The 16,894-nt window shown below is 38.0% G+C and overlaps 2 protein-coding genes across 2 annotated transcripts in view; one reads left to right on the top strand and one right to left on the bottom strand.

Moving 5' to 3' along the window:
• Positions 1 to 5,797, top strand: part of ddx19b (DEAD-box helicase 19b) — a 32,868-nt gene extending 27,071 nt beyond the window's left edge. Inside the window, exons 11-13 of the mRNA XM_061985657.2 lie at positions 12 to 203; positions 3,225 to 3,292; positions 5,121 to 5,797. Coding sequence (XP_061841641.1) covers positions 12 to 203; positions 3,225 to 3,286 — 254 coding nt within the window. The 3' untranslated portion in view covers positions 3,287 to 3,292; positions 5,121 to 5,797. The remainder of the gene's footprint in view (positions 1 to 11; positions 204 to 3,224; positions 3,293 to 5,120) is intronic.
• pusl1 (pseudouridine synthase like 1) overlaps positions 5,717 to 16,894 on the bottom strand; it is a 29,303-nt gene continuing 18,125 nt past the window's right edge. Inside the window, exons 5-8 of the mRNA XM_061985658.2 lie at positions 10,780 to 10,950; positions 9,841 to 9,895; positions 9,522 to 9,684; positions 5,717 to 5,864 (exon numbers count right to left, since the gene is read on the bottom strand). Of these exons, the coding sequence (XP_061841642.1) occupies positions 5,806 to 5,864; positions 9,522 to 9,684; positions 9,841 to 9,895; positions 10,780 to 10,950 (448 nt within the window). The 3' untranslated portion in view covers positions 5,717 to 5,805. The remainder of the gene's footprint in view (positions 5,865 to 9,521; positions 9,685 to 9,840; positions 9,896 to 10,779; positions 10,951 to 16,894) is intronic.

The following is a 16,894-nucleotide window of genomic DNA, read 5'->3' as shown; positions in this document are numbered from 1 at the left end:
TTGCCTATTAGGTATTGATGTGGAGCAGGTATCGGTGGTGATCAATTTTGACTTGCCAGTCGACCGGGATGGTAACCCAGACAACGAGACGTATCTCCACAGGATCGGCCGCACGGGCCGATTCGGCAAAAGAGGGTTGGCCATCAACATGGTGGACAGCAGGATGAGTATGAACATCCTCAACAGAATCCAGGATCATTTTAGTAAGTGTTACTTTTTTACAAGACATGCAGCTTCTTTAAATAATTGCGATGTTCAGAATATTGAACTAGCATATCAAATAAATGCTTATTGATATATTAGGGGTGTCTCATTCCAATATTGATATTGGTTCGATACCAGCATAAAAAGCAATATTTTTTATATACGCTGCGATACCCCGCCTTCCGCCCGATTGTAGCTGAGATAGGCTCCAGCGCCCCCCGCGACCCCAAAGGGAATAAGCGGTAGAAAATGGATGGATGGATACAAGCAGCCCTGCGGCACGCTGCTTGTGCAAAGCTGGACAGCCAGTTAACGTCTAAGGCAGGGTGTCACATTTATTTGAGCTCAGGGGCCGCATGGAGGAAAATGGGGTAAAATCATGGCATAATAACTTCAAAATACAACTGCAGACTGTTTTACTTGCGCCCAAAATAGAACAAGCACATTCTGAAAATTTTCATCCCGCAAATACCGTATTTTTCGGAGTATAAGTCGCACCGGCCGAAAATGCATAATGAAGGAAAAAACATATATAAGTCGCACTGGAGTATAAGTCGCATTTTTTTGGGGAAATTAATTTGATAAAACCCAACACCAAGAATAGACATTTGAAAGGCAATTTAAAATAAATAAAGAATAGTGAACAACAGGCTGAATAAGTGTACGTTATATGACACATAAATAACCAACTGAGAACGTGACTGGTATGTTAACGTAACATATTATGGTAAGAGTCATTCAAATAACTATAACATATAGAACATGCTATACGTTTACCAAACAACCTGTCACTCTTAATCGCTAAATCCCATAAAATCTTATACGTCTAGTCTCTTACGTGAATGAGCTAAATAATATTATTTGATATTTTACGGTAATGTGATAATAATTTCACACATAAGTCGCTCCTGAGTATAAGTCGCACCCACGGTCAAACAATGAAAAAAACTGCGATTTATAGTCCGAAAAATACGGTAATCCTCTTGACAAAACACTTAAAACTTAATCTCAGTGTATCTACAAAGCAATTCAACTTGAACTCACAGCCCATCTAGGATTGAACACAAAAAACCTCTTCTAATTTGTCATTTCCCCACACCTAGTGTGTGAGAGACAATCATTGGTACTTTATCTTTAATTTCTACACATTCATCCTGTGCTAACTCAACAAACTATTCAAGAGTTACTCCCTGCCTTCTAGGCATCACTGTGTACTGATAGAAAAATAATAGCTGTGTGTGAACAATTTCAACAAAGCAAAAATAAAAACCTCAAAGACTGACAGTATTGCAGTCAATCACACTCTTCAATTTCTTGACATTTTGCACATAACTATATCAATGTGTCTCATGCAGCATTTGAAGTTACCAATTGTTTATTTTACGTCGGGTCAAGGGGGAGGAGTCACTCTACTGTGTAACTCTTGCTCGCCCCGGTATCAACTATTTGCTTGCCTAACAGAATTGTTATTGCGACATCCAGTGGACACATTTAGAACAGCAGTTTCTTTCATTTAAAAATGCAGCTCAATTTGACACTTAGCTTTTACACTCATCTGCCATTGAACCTGTTCTATTTGACATCCCTGATTTAAGGCCTTGTTCACACTGCAGTTCAATTCCATATGCGACTGTATCACATTTGTTTATCAAATCAAATCAAATCAACTTTATTTATAGAGCACATTTAAAATTTACCACAGGGGTAGCCAAAGTGCTGTACAATGAACAGGTTAAAAGATAAAACGAGTACCGAGCAAACACAACACAACACAAACAGAACACGATAAAAAAATAAATAATTAAAATAGAATTAATAAAAACATAAAAACAGGATCACAGCAGGTGTATTATGGGGCGCCATTGCAGGATGGATATCACTCAGTGTTAAAAGCCATGGAATAAAAGTATGTTTTTAAGAGAGATTTAAAAACAGGAAGAGAGGAGGCTTGTCTAACACTCAGGGGTAGGTCGTTCCAGAGCTTGGGAGCAGCAACGGCGAAAGCTCTGTCACCTCTTATGTACAATTCTGATTTTTTTATATCTGACCGAGGCCTCTTTCGTATGTGGAAATATCCGAAATAAATCAGGTATAAATGCAATGCGTCCTCAATGCAAACGCTCTCGCGCTCAGGTCGCATTCATCCGACCAGAACGTCTTTAAAAAGCGATAAGCACTATAATTATTTGCCTAAATAGACTGTTGCAAAATAAGTAGTTGACAATGGAGCAGAAACCAGGTGAAAATAAAATGTTTTATATACTTGCAGTGTGTATATTGTACATATTACATCTTGTTATGAAGGTGTCTGTTACTACATTATATATAGACTTGCAGTGTGTATATTGTACATTTTACATATTGTTATGAAGGTGTCTGTTACTAAATTATATATATACTTGCAGTGTGTATATTGTACATATAACATATTGTTATGAAGGTGTCTCTTACTACATTCCAATTAGCTGCATCTTCCAAGCGTTTTTTTTTTATCATTAAAAAAAAGGGGTGTGTTCTTATCTCATAATGATTGTGAATGATTACAAAAAAAAAAAAAAAAGTGCAGTTCCCCTTTTACTCTTTTAGGTTCTACTTATATTTGATTTATTTAATAGAGACTTGCCGAGTTTCAAGAACTCGTAGACAATATAAAATGCAAATAATGTCAAGATAATAGTTAAATGGAAATAATAAACGTTAAAATTATATCAAACAAAGTAATCACTGCAAACTTCTGCGTTCTTCCACTCTGCTCCCTTGGACTAGAATGCGTCCTACTTTACTTTTTTGGTCAAATCTTGCACTCTTCCGAGGAACTCTGAAGAAACGTTTATCCTTTTGACCATTTGAACGGTTCCAACAGCCTAAAACAACGCAAGCATAGGGCATATTTCTTGGAGAAAGGCTAAATGGTGCCTTGAACACTACGACACTCCCTTGATACCACTTGGACCTGTCATGTTGCATTTTGTGTGATAGCAAACAAAGGACACCACTAACGCTGCACTTTGTCTTTGCAGATAAGAAAATTGAAAAGCTGGACACTCATGATCTGGACGAAATAGAGAAGATCGCCGGCTAAAATAAAGCAAGTGATGTACATTTCTACTATGTTTTAGGTTTCTCTTTTAGTTTCTGCACATTCACACATGACGGGGACTTGAGGCTACAGGTGTTTGGTGTGTGAAACATACCCCATTTCACTCTTTTTACATCTTGGAATAAAGTTGTAATCATACCTGCCAACATTTGAAATCAGAAAAACCTAGTAGCCAGGGTCCAGGGGCCGCAGGCCCCGGTAGGTCCAGGACAAAGTCCTGGTGGGGGGGTTCAGGCTTCGCCCCCCGACGCAAAATGATTATTAGCATTCAGACAGGTTAAAATGTTGCTAAAACCATCACTTTTCTATCAGTCACAGTGACTTTTCAAAACAAAAATATTACAGCAAAAATCATATGGGTTGATTGACATGTTTATTCTGTAAGCTAACTTCAATAGTTTGACATTATTTTGACAGTTAATGCCATTTATCACAAGACTTCAATTTGTTAATTGAAAGTATAAACAGTATAAACACTTTTTACAGTAAACAAATGGTAAAACAGTACTAAACAATTCCATTAAAAAAAAATTGGTGTCATTATTAACTTTCTGTCCAAGCTTGTATAATCTACTGCCTTGTTCAATTGTAAAAAATATTCTGTGCCTAAAATTCACATTTCTATCACAATTATCATACTGTAAACATGGTAAGCTAACTTCATTAAAATTAATAGTCCTGTCAATAGCATGGAATTACAATTCAAATGTAGTTTTTTTGTAAGCCTTTCAAAAGAATTCAAAATATGAAAAATTAATGAAAATTAATTTAAGCCATCAGACACTTGAAAAGTGGCACATCACATCTCTAATGTACCGGTAATCATTTTAACTTTTCAACAGAAATAGCACTGCAAAAATATTAAGGACATACTTCTGTATTTTGGTAGTTATGCTGTCAACATTTAACAAGATTTCTTCAACTTGGACTTGAAAGCATAAATAGTATTAACACTTTTAACAGTATAACAGTACTAAACAATTCCAATAGATAACATTGGTGTCATTACCTTTTTGTGGCTAAAATCCGAAAAACGTTGAAAGTTTTCCACTTGTATCGCTAGCAACGACATTAGACTTGTGTTTTTTTGTCCCAACGTGGTCTTTTACATCGCTAATTCCTCCGTGTCCGATCGAAAAATCTTGTCTGCACAAGGTGCAATTCGCGTAGTTTTCACCCTTTTTGGAACGGATAATTATTCCCGGATAGGCTCTTGAATATTCTTCACGGAATGACTGCAGTTTTCTTTTCGGTTTAAGACTCGTTTGCGATTTTTCTCCGGCTGATTCCACGATCGTTCGCTCGTTTGGAAACAATGGCAACAAGTGCCTCGTGCTTGGCAGCGGTGCTATAAATAGCCTCGCGCATTTAAAAAAAATTTTTTTTTTTTTAATTAATGAAAAACCGTATTTTTTATCACTGCAACCGTAACCCGGAATAGGTTGATGAAAACCGTACTAATTACGGGAAAACCGGAGTAGTTGGCAGGTATGTGTAATGCTTAAAAAGCGATGTATTTTGTACACGTCAAGATTCCCCCATCCAAAAAAAAGCAATTAGACACGGCGGTTCCTTTGGAGTGAATGTATCCTCCCTCCCAGGGCCACAGTAGGAAGGGTGAAGTTGGGTATGCTGCTGCTCGTACACCTGTGCTCACACCACACCAGATTCAGGGTGCATAGCCTCTTGTCAAAAAAGCTGCCGATAGAGATCACATTTCTGTCTCCATAACTTTATGCTAGCTTTTAGCTTTGAAACATTTTGCACATAAAGCTTTGGAGCATTCAGGTCTGATTTGTTTTCTCTCCTCAACCAGGGTTGGACTTTTCTTATTCACGCAACAACGACACACTTCGTGACCATTGTGAGAGATAAATACACCACTCAAGTGCATTATTTATACATATGATTTTTCTTATTGATGATCTCAAATATCGGGCTGAATAGGACTTAGTGTTTTCAATAAGGAATTCTCTTGAGACCAATGCTGATTTGAGGGATGTACCACACGGTCGTAACAAAAGCTGACATGTCGGCCTTTGAAATGATACAAAGTGTGATTGATTTATCCATTGGGTCACTTCTGAGAAGTGCAAAATAAGACCCACATTCAACTTTAATGGACATCAATTGTTCAAAGTGGGTTACTTAAAAGAGTTGCGGGTGTGAGTGAACCTTCAACAAACCTCATTTGACCATGGTGGTGGTCTGCTTTTATTCTATTCACTGTTTACGCTAGCAGGATTATCTGTGAACTCTTTTTAGGTGAGGAAAGTATGCAGTTTTATTGGCATGTATACTTTGTGAACAACTGTCTTCATGGTAGACAAACCTTTGCTAGTGTTACACTCCTTGTTTTGGTATGACAAGACACACCTATACGTGTAGCGAGGATGCACTCGTGTATGCTTTTAGTAGCAATGAAACATGTTTATCTGTGTCCTAAAACACATGCAGTATTAACCAATAAAGTGGCGTATACACTTGAAAGAATGACATTGTTACTCATCTGAGACTCCTGTGGAAGGATGAGTGGACCTTTGTGGGGACGAGAGGAGATCTGATGGGACATGCAGAAGTTAGTATCGCTTTATTGTACAGTATGTATTGTACACTTAAAGAGGAACTGCACTTTTTTTATTCACAATAATTGCACAAGAAAAGACTAAAGTTTCTTTTTTTTTTTGCATTCTAACATGTAAAAATCAGCTCTTTCTTGGTGTCTAGCAATGCAGTTAATGGTAGCAATCAGTTCTACCTCATAATCACTTAAAAATGCATTCAAAAACCCTCAACAATAATTTATAGGAAGTGTGGCTCGCAATATTAAAGTTGAGTTGTAAAGGAAAAAAAGATTTGCAAACCCCCCAAAATTATTTGCAATCAGAAGTTTTTGTTTGAATTTTTTTGTTATTTTTTTATTATTGTTTCGGGCTGCAAATCCATTATTTTAGTTTGGTTGCAAAAAAGACATGAGGAATGCTGATTGTATACAAACATTACCAGTAGTCAATTCAAAAAGAGAATAAGATAGACTTTTTTTTGTAATTATTTGTTATAAGTTCTTACTATTAAACATTTTCTGCCATCGGATTGAGCGCCTCACCAGCCATGAACCTCACAGCACGTAAAATAACTCCAGAATATATAGCCACATAATTATTTCCCCTCGGGGATTAATAAAATATTCACACCACTTTTGAATGTTTCTTTGCAGCCATTTGCTAAAATCTAAAAAGTTAATTTTAGTTCTCATTCATGTTCACTCAGATCTCAGCAAACAGAAATCTTTGCAAATGTATTAAAAATGGTAAAAATGACATGTACTTGAGTATTGACAGCCTTTGTTCAATACTTAGTTTATGCATCTTTGGCAGCAATTTCAGCCTATTTTTTTAACACAATGCCACCAGCTTGGCACACCTATCTTTGGACAGTTTCAACAGTTCCTCTTTCAGCACCTCTCAAGCTTCATCAGGTTTAATGAAGTGTTGGTTTTATCCAGGAACTCTCCCAAGTGTCTGAGTTCTTGCCGCTGAAAAGCATCCCCACACCATGATGCTGCCACCACCATGCTTCACTGTAGGGATGGTATTGGTGGTGATGAGCGGTGTCTGGTTTCCTCCAAACATTCACGCCAAAGGCTTCAATCTTTGTCTCATCAGACCAGAGAATTATACTTTCTCATGGTCTGAAAGTCTTTCAGGTTCATGTTGGCAAACTTTTGACTAAGAAATGACTTCCGTCTGACCACTATACCATACAGGCCTGATTGGTGGATTCCTGCAGATATGGTTGCATACCTGCCAACTACTCCGGTTTTCCCGTAATTAGTACGGTTTTCATCAACCTATTCCGGGTTACGGTTGCAGTGATAAAAAATACAGTTTTTCATTAATTAAATTTTTTTAATTTTTTTTTAAGTTTTATTCACGAAATCGCGTAACAACAATCACAATCGACACTGCTTCCCGTAACTTCCTATCGAGCCATTCCGAATGCCATGCGCGAGGCTATTTATAGCACCGCTGCCAAGCACGAGGCACCTGTTGCCCATTGTTTCCAAACGAGCGAACGATCATGGAATCAGCCGGAGAAAAATCGCAAACGAGTCTTAAACCGAAAAGAAAACTGCAGTCATTCCGTGAAGAATATTCAAAAGCCTATCCGGGAATAATTATCCGTTCCAAAAAGGGTGAAAACTACGCGAATTGCACCTTGTGCAGACAAGATTTTTCGATCGGACACGGAGGAATTGGCGATGTAAAAGACCACGTTGGGACAAAAAAACACAAGTCTAATGCCGTTGCTAAATTTGGATTTTAGCCACAAAAAGGTAATGACACCAATGTTATCTATTGGAATTGTTTAGTACTGTTATACTGTTAAAAGTGTTTATACTATTATTGCTTTCAAGTCCAAGTTGAAGAAATCTTGTTAAAAGTTGACAGCATAACTACCAAAATACAGAAGTATGTCCTTAATATTTTTGCAGTGCTATTTCTGTTGAAAAGTTAAAATGATTACATTAGAGATGTGATGTGCCACTTTTCAAGTGTCTGATGGCTTAAATTAATTTTCATGAATTTTTCATATTTTGAATTCTTTTGAAAGGCTTACAAAAAAACTACATTTGAATTGTAATTCCATGCTATTGACAGGTCTATTAATTTTAATGAAGTTAGTTTACCATGTTTACAGTATGATAATTGTGATAGAAATGTGAATTTTAGGCACATAATATTTTTTACAATTGAACAAGGCAGTAGATTATACAAGCTTGGACAGAAAGTTAATAATGACACCAATTTTTTTTTTTAATGGAATTGTTTAGTACTGTTTTACCATTTGTTTACTGTAAAAAGTGTTTATACTGTTTATACTTTCAATTAACAAATTGAAGTCTTGTGAAAGGTTGACAGGATAACTGGCATTAACTGTCAAAATAATTTCAAGCTATTGAAGTTAGCTTACAGAATAAACATGTCAATCAACCCATATGATTTTTGCTGTAATATTTTTGTTTTGAAAAGTCACTGTGACTGATAGAAAAGTGATGGTTTTAGCAACATTTTAACCTGTCTGAATGCAATCAATCATTTTGCGTCGGGGGGCCCCTGAACCCCCCACCAGGACTTTGTCCTGGACCTACCGGGGCCTGCGGCCCCTGGACCCTGGCTACTAGGTTTTTCTGATTTCAAAAGTTGGCAGGTATGTGGTTGTCCTTCTGGAAGGTTCTCCTCTCTCCACAGAGGAATGCTGTAGCTCTGACAGAGTGACCATCGTGTTCTTGGTCACCTCCCTGACGAGACTAAGATGAATGCAGCAATGTACGGAGACATCCTGAATGAAAACCAACACTTCCCATCCAACCTGATGGAGCTTGAGAGGTTGGGCAAAGATAAGTGTGCCAAGCTGGTGGCATCATATTCAAAAAGACTTGAGGATGTATTTTCTGCCAAAGGTGCATCAACAAAGTATTGTTTAAAGGCTGTCAATACTTACAGTCGTGGTCAAAAGTGTACATACACTTGTAAAGAACATAATGTCATCAATGTCTTGAGTTTCCAATCATTTCTACAATTCTTATTTTTTTGTGATATATTGATTGGAGCACATACTTGTTGGTCACAAAAAACATTCATGAAGTTTGCTTCTTTTATGAATTTATTATGGGTCTACTGAAAATGTGACCAAATATGCTGGGTCAAAAGTATACATACAGCAATGTTAATATTTGCTTATATGTCCTTTGGCAAGTTTCACTGCAATAAGGCGCTTTTGGTAGCCATCCAAAAGCTTCTGCTTGAGTTTTTGACCACTCCTCTTGACAAAATTGGTGCAGTTCAGCTAAATGTGTTGGTTTTCTGACATGGACTTGTTTCTTCAGCATTGTCCACACGTTTAAGTCAGGACTTTGGGAAGGCCATTCTAAAACCTTCATTCTAGCCTGATTTAGCCATTCCTTTACCACCTTTGATGTGATAAAATAAGAGTTGTATAAATGATTGGAGACTCAAGACAGCCATGACATTATGTTCTTTACAAGTGTATGTAAACTTTTGACCACTTTTGTGATTTTTTTAGTTTGTAATAAATGAGCAAAAATGTCAGTGTATTTTCTATCAAGGTGGGTGCTGAGTGCACATGACTGATAAATGAAATTAACTTTTTTGATTTTGGCAAACAAAGTGGGTAATGTTCCCATCCGACTTACCGGACTCTTTGTAGTTGACCCTGGTGAGGAAGAGGCCCTGAGGTGGAGCAGCCATGTTGGAAGGATAGACCAAAGAGTGGCGTGCCTCCATCATCTCTTTCAGTTTGGGAAGAGTGAGTCTCCCCTGGCCCACGGCCACCAGAGCACCGGTCATGCGACGCACCTACCATGACCACCAAATTTAATACGAGTCACATATACAACATGGACAGATTGTGTCTGGAAACAACTGATAGTGTTGTCTTAAGCACAACATGAAGACAACTCTGCCATGTATACCACCTAATATTTCTCATTTTCAGCAAATACTTGAACATACCTGCTTGTACAGAAAGGACTGGCTTTGAAAGGTCAGCTCCCACACTGGAATGTGTCTGCAAAACAATGTTCAGTTACGCTGCAGTACATAGTCAATATGAATATTATCTTTTAAATACCTTGATCACTCAACATTAGGTACACCTATTCAATTAATCTCATTCAAGTCGGCCTTTATAGACTTGAAATAAAAGTGATCATTTTAATCTACATTTCATTCATTTGCTTGTGTAGCTACGCTTTGCTGTAAATGTTGCTCACATTTATAGCCTACATGTTGACGGTGGAGGCCTTTTATACCGCAAATGAAACCACCTCCCTCTCCAGAAGTATCAAATACATTTTGATACAATAATTGATCACTGTTTAAATATATATCTTGTTGCTACTTTTTTCCCCAGACAAAAAACTTTATAAATGTTATATAGATTCACCCGGTCACAATTTTAGCAAAAAAATAGCATGTATGTATATTGCAAAACCATCACAATTTTATTTTAGCACAGCATAATTGTATGTTCATGTATTTTGGCCGAATTGTTTCTTAGTCCCGTTCTTATGCAATATATTTGGTTATTTGTTTTCTTATCAGCCTGACCAAATCCCAAGATTATGTGTCAAATCATCTTTGTGATTTTGACTGGGTTGAAGTACTTAGAAGTAGGTTAGATTTTAAATGTGATTCAAATGAAGAGTCAGATGACTAAATTCAGTGTTAATATGTGAGTGGGTCTTTATGTAGTGGAAACATTCATCATTCCTTTAGTTCTCAGGCTCCATGCACTCTCTCTCTCTGTCTGTCTGTCTCCCTCCCTCCACTGATTTTTATTCCAGCAGCTCTTCTATCACATTTGGACAACAGCACAGTTAGTGAACATTCAACACGCCGTGGCGTTGACCTTTGTCCAAAGAAAACAAACCTTCATGTGGTCAGTCCTACCTGTGGTAATGCTCACAGACGAAGGCCCTCCCGGGGTTTATCCTGACCACTTCCAGCGTCTTCACAGGGTTTTTAGAAGCTATGTCGGAGTTGATGGCCTGGAAGCTGCTGAAGTCGTGAGTCCCGACCAACATGGCAGCCGCCTCCCTCATGGCTCCGACATCCAGCTCCCTGAAGACAGACACGCTGGTAAGAAACACCTTTGACTTTTGGAACAGTTTGCACAAATAAGGTTGGTTGTCACACCACCAGAGGGTGCTGTCTCTCAGATTGTGCTATAAAAACCTACATAGTCCTTTCTACAGGGAGACACCAGAACATTTTCATCTCCTCAGTATTTGTCTTCTAGGCTTTTACACAAAAACAAGTTCTTCTGAAACAGTGCCAAGGGAAAGCTATAGTTTAGTTGATTATTAGCCAGCTAACTAGTTCTTACACGACCTTCATGCTATAGCAAAACAATGACAGTTGTCACATTTTCTTTGGGGTTGGTTGTCACATATATGTCTCATATATTCATACATATATACACATATACTTGCCTAACATGTGGTTCCTGGATGTAACACATCTCACGGTATGATACTATTGTGGTATATGTCCCAAAAATAAAACATATATACATAAATATATATACATACACATATACTATATATACATTTTGGATAACAAATATACGTATGTATATATATGTACTGTATACTCATTAACATATACTTGCCTAAAGATGTGTTTCCTGGGATGTAACGATATCAATATCAATAGTACGATACGATAATAAGTCCACGGTATGATATTATTGTGGTGTATGTACCCCAAAAAAACATATATATTTATAGATATCCATAAATATATATACATATAAATACATACGTATCTACATTTTGGATAACAAATATACATGTGTACATATATGCAATAAATTATATACTTTTGACTTCAGAGAAAGTGGAAAATGCTGGTTGCCTTAAAAGTTAGCAGACAATTTAGTGTTCAATAATGTAAGTACCTCACACATTGATGCTCGGCCCCTTGGCATCAAATATATATTCCAGGTAGCTTCTTATGTTACCTTTGTTGCTCGCAGTGCAACCAAACTTTTTCTTTGTCTGCTACTTCAAGCATAGGTAACGAATCCATTTGAACCAGGATTGATAGAATGTTGTTCAAAACAAATGTGGGTTCAAACTTGACAACTTCTGACTGGCTCTATGTGCAAACACTGCAGACGCAGACCAAAGAGGTTGTGTTTGTTAGCAACATCACTCAAAAAGTTACCCACAGATTTGAATGAAAACAATTCTTCCTCTCTCCTTTACGACCTCCCACACACGGACATGTAGAAAATGGATGGACGGCTCGTTAACTTCCAGACGGGCCAATTCAAAAGTATCAGCCAAGTTTTCCTTTCATGCCGTCACACGTCACGGGATTATTGGAGGACAACAACCATAATAAACACTGTTAAATATTTTTGGCATAATTTTGCCTCACCAGGTATTGCAGTTAAACAATCATTTGTTTTGGTCATTCTATTCTTACATCGGAAAAAAACTATAGAAAAAAAAGAAGAGAAAAAAATAGTATGTAATGAGAAAAAGTTGAAATGTTCTAAATGATAATAATGATTTACTGTAGTTAGTCACCTATAATACACATCTGACACAATATCTGTAAATGACAAACATATCAAAATAGCCCATGCATACTTTGACTTTTCACTATACAGACTTGGTGGAATAAGAGTCGATATGTTCATTTGAGAATTGATATTAGAGCGTAAAGATTTGATATCGGCGGTATCGATATCCATCACTAACCACCATGTGATGGCGTTGGTTGTCACAATGTGACTTTTATATTTGTTGCAATAGCATACCTGCCAACTACTCCGGTTTTCCCGTAATTAGTACGGTTTTCATCAACCTATTCCGGGTTACGGTTGCAGTGATAAAAAATACGGTTTTTCATTAATTAATTTATTTATTTATTTTTAAGTTTTATTCACGAAATCGCGTAACAACAATCACAATCGACACTGCTTCCCGTAACTTCCTATCGAGCCATTCCGAATGCCATGCGCGAGGCTATTTATAGCACCGCTGCCAAGCACGAGGCACCTGTTGCCCATTGTTTCCAAACGAGCGAACGATCATGGAATCAGCCGGAGAAAAATCGCAAACGAGTCTTAAACCGAAAAGAAAACTGCAGTCATTCCGTGAAGAATATTCAAAAGCCTATCCGGGAATAATTATCCGTTCCAAAAAGGGTGAAAACTACGCGAATTGCACCTTGTGCAGACAAGATTTTTCGATCGGACACGGAGGAATTGGCGATGTAAAAGACCACGTTGGGACAAAAAAACACAAGTCTAATGCCGTTGCTAAATTTGGATTTTAGCCACAAAAAGGTAATGACACCAATGTTATCTATTGGAATTGTTTAGTACTGTTATACTGTTAAAAGTGTTTATACTATTATTGTTTTCAAGTCCAAGTTGAAGAAATCTTGTTAAATGTTGACAGCATAACTACCAAAATACAGAAGTACTGTATGTCCTTAATATTTTTGCAGTGCTATTTCTGTTGAAAAGTTAAAATGATTACATTAGAGATGTGATGTGCCACTTTTCAAGTGTCTGATGGCTTAAATTAATTTTCATAAATTTTTCATATTTTGAATTCTTTTGAAAGGCTTACAAAAAACTACATTTGAATTGTAATTCCATGCTATTGACAGGTCTATTAATTTTAATGAAGTTAGTTTACCATGTTTACAGTATGATAATTGTGATAGAAATGTGAATTTTAGGCACAGAATATTTTTTACAATTGAACAAGGCAGTAGATTATACAAGCTTGGACAGAAAGTTAATAATGACACCAATTTTTTTTTTAATGGAATTGTTTAGTACTGTTTTACCATTTGTTTACTGTAAAAAGTGTTTATACTGTTTATACTTTCAATTAACAAATTGAAGTCTTGTGAAAGGTTGACAGGATAACTGGCATTAACTGTCAAAATAATTTCAAGCTATTGAAGTTAGCTTACAGAATAAACATGTCAAACAACCCATATGATTTTTGCTGTAATATTTTTGTTTTGAAAAGTCACTGTGGTTTAGCAACATTTTAACCTGTCTGAATGCAATCAATCATTTTGCGTCGGGGGGCAAAACCCCCCACCAGGACTTTGTCCTGGACCTACCGGGGCCTGCGGCCCCTGGACCCTGGCTACTAGGTTTTTCTGATTTCAAAAGTTGGCAGGTATGCAATAGGCCATAAAATTATATATTTCAAGCCATCACTAAATGTAATGGGAGAATAATGATGGTACAGTGGAGTAAAGAGTGTGTACAAGTACATTGATAAGAGGAGAAGATGCTGATGTTGCACAAATGAGAATGAAGCCAAGGTGCATGTATTTGGGATGCGGGAGGAAGTCCAAGTGTGCCCACAACAAACCCAAGCTGGGACCAGACTTGTAAACTCCACATGAAGATGTTTGAGCTCACAGCTGTGCGGCCAAAACAATGTGACCTTATATTCAAGCTTGGTTGGCGGTTAAATAATGCTACATCATGACGCAGTCTTTCTTACCCCCACCAGGGTTAGTCTGTCTATTAGGAACATAAGTCAAATAGTTGTGTTTTTAGGAAATGTCCAAAGAAACAATTCCTCTTATCGAGTACAAACACATTTCACTTCCACACCCCCACCTTGGAGGATTCTGGGAGATGTAGTCTATTTTCAGGCCCAGCCAACGATAAAGCGCCAGAAAAAAAACTACACCAAGATTTTTTTTTCCGTCCTGTCCAGACTTAGACAAATCCTATTGTTGATGTAGATCATGTCAAACTCTGGCCCGCGGGCCAAATTTGGCCCACCGTGTAATTTCACTTGGCCCTTGAGGGGATATCAAATTAACACTAGAGCTGGCCTGCCGATCATATACATGGGCGGGGCCACGGTAACACCGCATTTACCGCTAATTATCATACTTGCCAACCCTCCCGGGAGACTCACAAATTTCAGTGCCCCTCCCGAAAATCGTCCCGTCCGCTTTTCATCCAGTCCAACGAGTGCTGGCCCAGTCACATAATATGTGCGGCTTCTGCACGCACACACCATTGAATGCAAAACATACTTGATCAACAGTGATACAGGTTACACTGAGGGTGGCCGTATAAACAACTTTAACACTGTTAGAAATATACGCCACACTGTGAACCCACACCAAACAAGAATGACAAACACATTTCGGGAGAACATCCTCACCGTAACACAACATAAACACAACAGAACAAATACCCAGAATCCTTTGCAGCACTAACTCTTCCGGGACTCTACAAGGTGTGTGTGTTTGGGGGGGGTGTTGGTGGTAGCGGGGGTGTATTTTGTAGCGTCCCGGAAGAGTTAGTACTGCAAAGGGTTGTGGGTATTTGTTCTGTTGTGTTTATGTTGTGTTACGGTGCGGATGTTCTCCCGGAATGTGTTGGTCATTCTTGTTTGGTGTGGATTCACAGTGTGGCGTGTATTTCTAACAGTGTTAAAGTTGTTTATACGGCCACCCTCAGTGTAACCTGTATCGCTGTTGATCAAGTGTGAATTGCATTCACGTGTGTGTGCGTGCAGAAGCCGCACATATCTTGTGACTGGGCCGGCACGTTGTTATAATAGATGAAAAGCGGACGTGACGACAGCTCGTAGAGGACGTTAAAGGCAGTGCCTTTAAGGCACGCCCCCAAGACTGTGGTCCGGGTGGACTACGAGATATAATGACTGATGAACACCTTCGTTCGATAATGAAGGTTGCCTCAGCTCAAAGCTTGAGCCCTGACATTAATGAACTAGCATCCAAGAAAAGATGGCAGGTATCTGGCTTGGGCACATCAGATTAGATCAGTGTGTTGCAAACTGAGCAGTTTAAAGTCCTGAATGGTTGGTTTATTCATTGTTATTATATTTTCAAATTTATTAGCCTGTGGAAAAAGTTAATGTTGATAGTTACCTCAGAAGGCTGCAAATAGAAAAGAGGCATTCAATTTTTATTTAAATTGTATTTGATATGCCGATTGTAGCTGAGATAGGCTCCAGCGCCCCCCGCGACCCCAAAGGGAATAAGCGGTAGAAAATGGATGGATGGATGGATGGATGCCATTGATATTTTTTAATTATTATTATTATTATTATTTGAAACTCGATTTTACATGTCACTATAAAGTTATATAAGCCTTGCTTGTTCAATATTCAATGCAAAACTTGTTTGGGTCCCTATTAAAAGGTTAACTTGTTCAACCTTTGCCCGCGGCTTTGTTCAGTTTTAAATTTTGGCCCACTCTGTATTTGAGTTTGACACCCCTGATGTAGATTATCTATATCTGCTGTACACATTTACCGTATTTTCCAGACCATAGGGCGCACCGGATTAAAAGGTGCACTGCCAATGAGAGGGTTTTAGTCAGGTCTATTTTCATACCAAAGGCGCACCGGATTATAAGCCGCATTAAAGGGGTGGTTATTATGATTATTTTCTAAATGTAAAAGACTTCATTGTGGTCTACATAACATGTAATGGTGTTTCTTTGCTCAAAATGATGCATAGATGATGTTTTACAGATCATCTTCAAGTCACTTTCTGACAGTCTCTTCAGGATGCACCGTTTTGTGGGCGGTCTTATTTACGTGGCTCACCTTCGACAGCGTCTTTTCCCCGTCATCTTTGTTGTTGCGGTGTAGCGTGCAAGGACGGGAGTGGAAGAAGTGTCAAAAGATAGAGCTAACTGTTTTAATGACATTCAGACTTTACTTCAATCAATAACAGAGCAGCATCTCCTCATCCGTGGCTTACTAGTGCAACAACAACGCCCGAAATGTGTCCCGTGAAAAACTGTCCGAACGGAACTCTCTAATAACTAAAGTTCTTTGGGTGAATTATGTAAACTCACTACACCGGTATGTTTTAGTGCTTTCATGGTGAGTTTACTATCAGATATAAGTAAGAACTTTACTGTCAGGGTGTGTAGGTGACGAACCCCAAGATGCAGAGATGGCAGGCTTTGTCCAGGAAAACATGATTTAATGTTCATAAAATAAAAGTAAAAACACAAACCAGG

This window comes from Nerophis lumbriciformis, linkage group LG23 (assembly GCF_033978685.3).
Source record: "Nerophis lumbriciformis linkage group LG23, RoL_Nlum_v2.1, whole genome shotgun sequence".
NCBI classification, from domain to species: domain Eukaryota; kingdom Metazoa; phylum Chordata; class Actinopteri; order Syngnathiformes; family Syngnathidae; genus Nerophis; species Nerophis lumbriciformis.
Note: the sequence above shows the minus strand (reverse complement) of the source record. Positions and strands in the feature narration are given on the sequence as shown.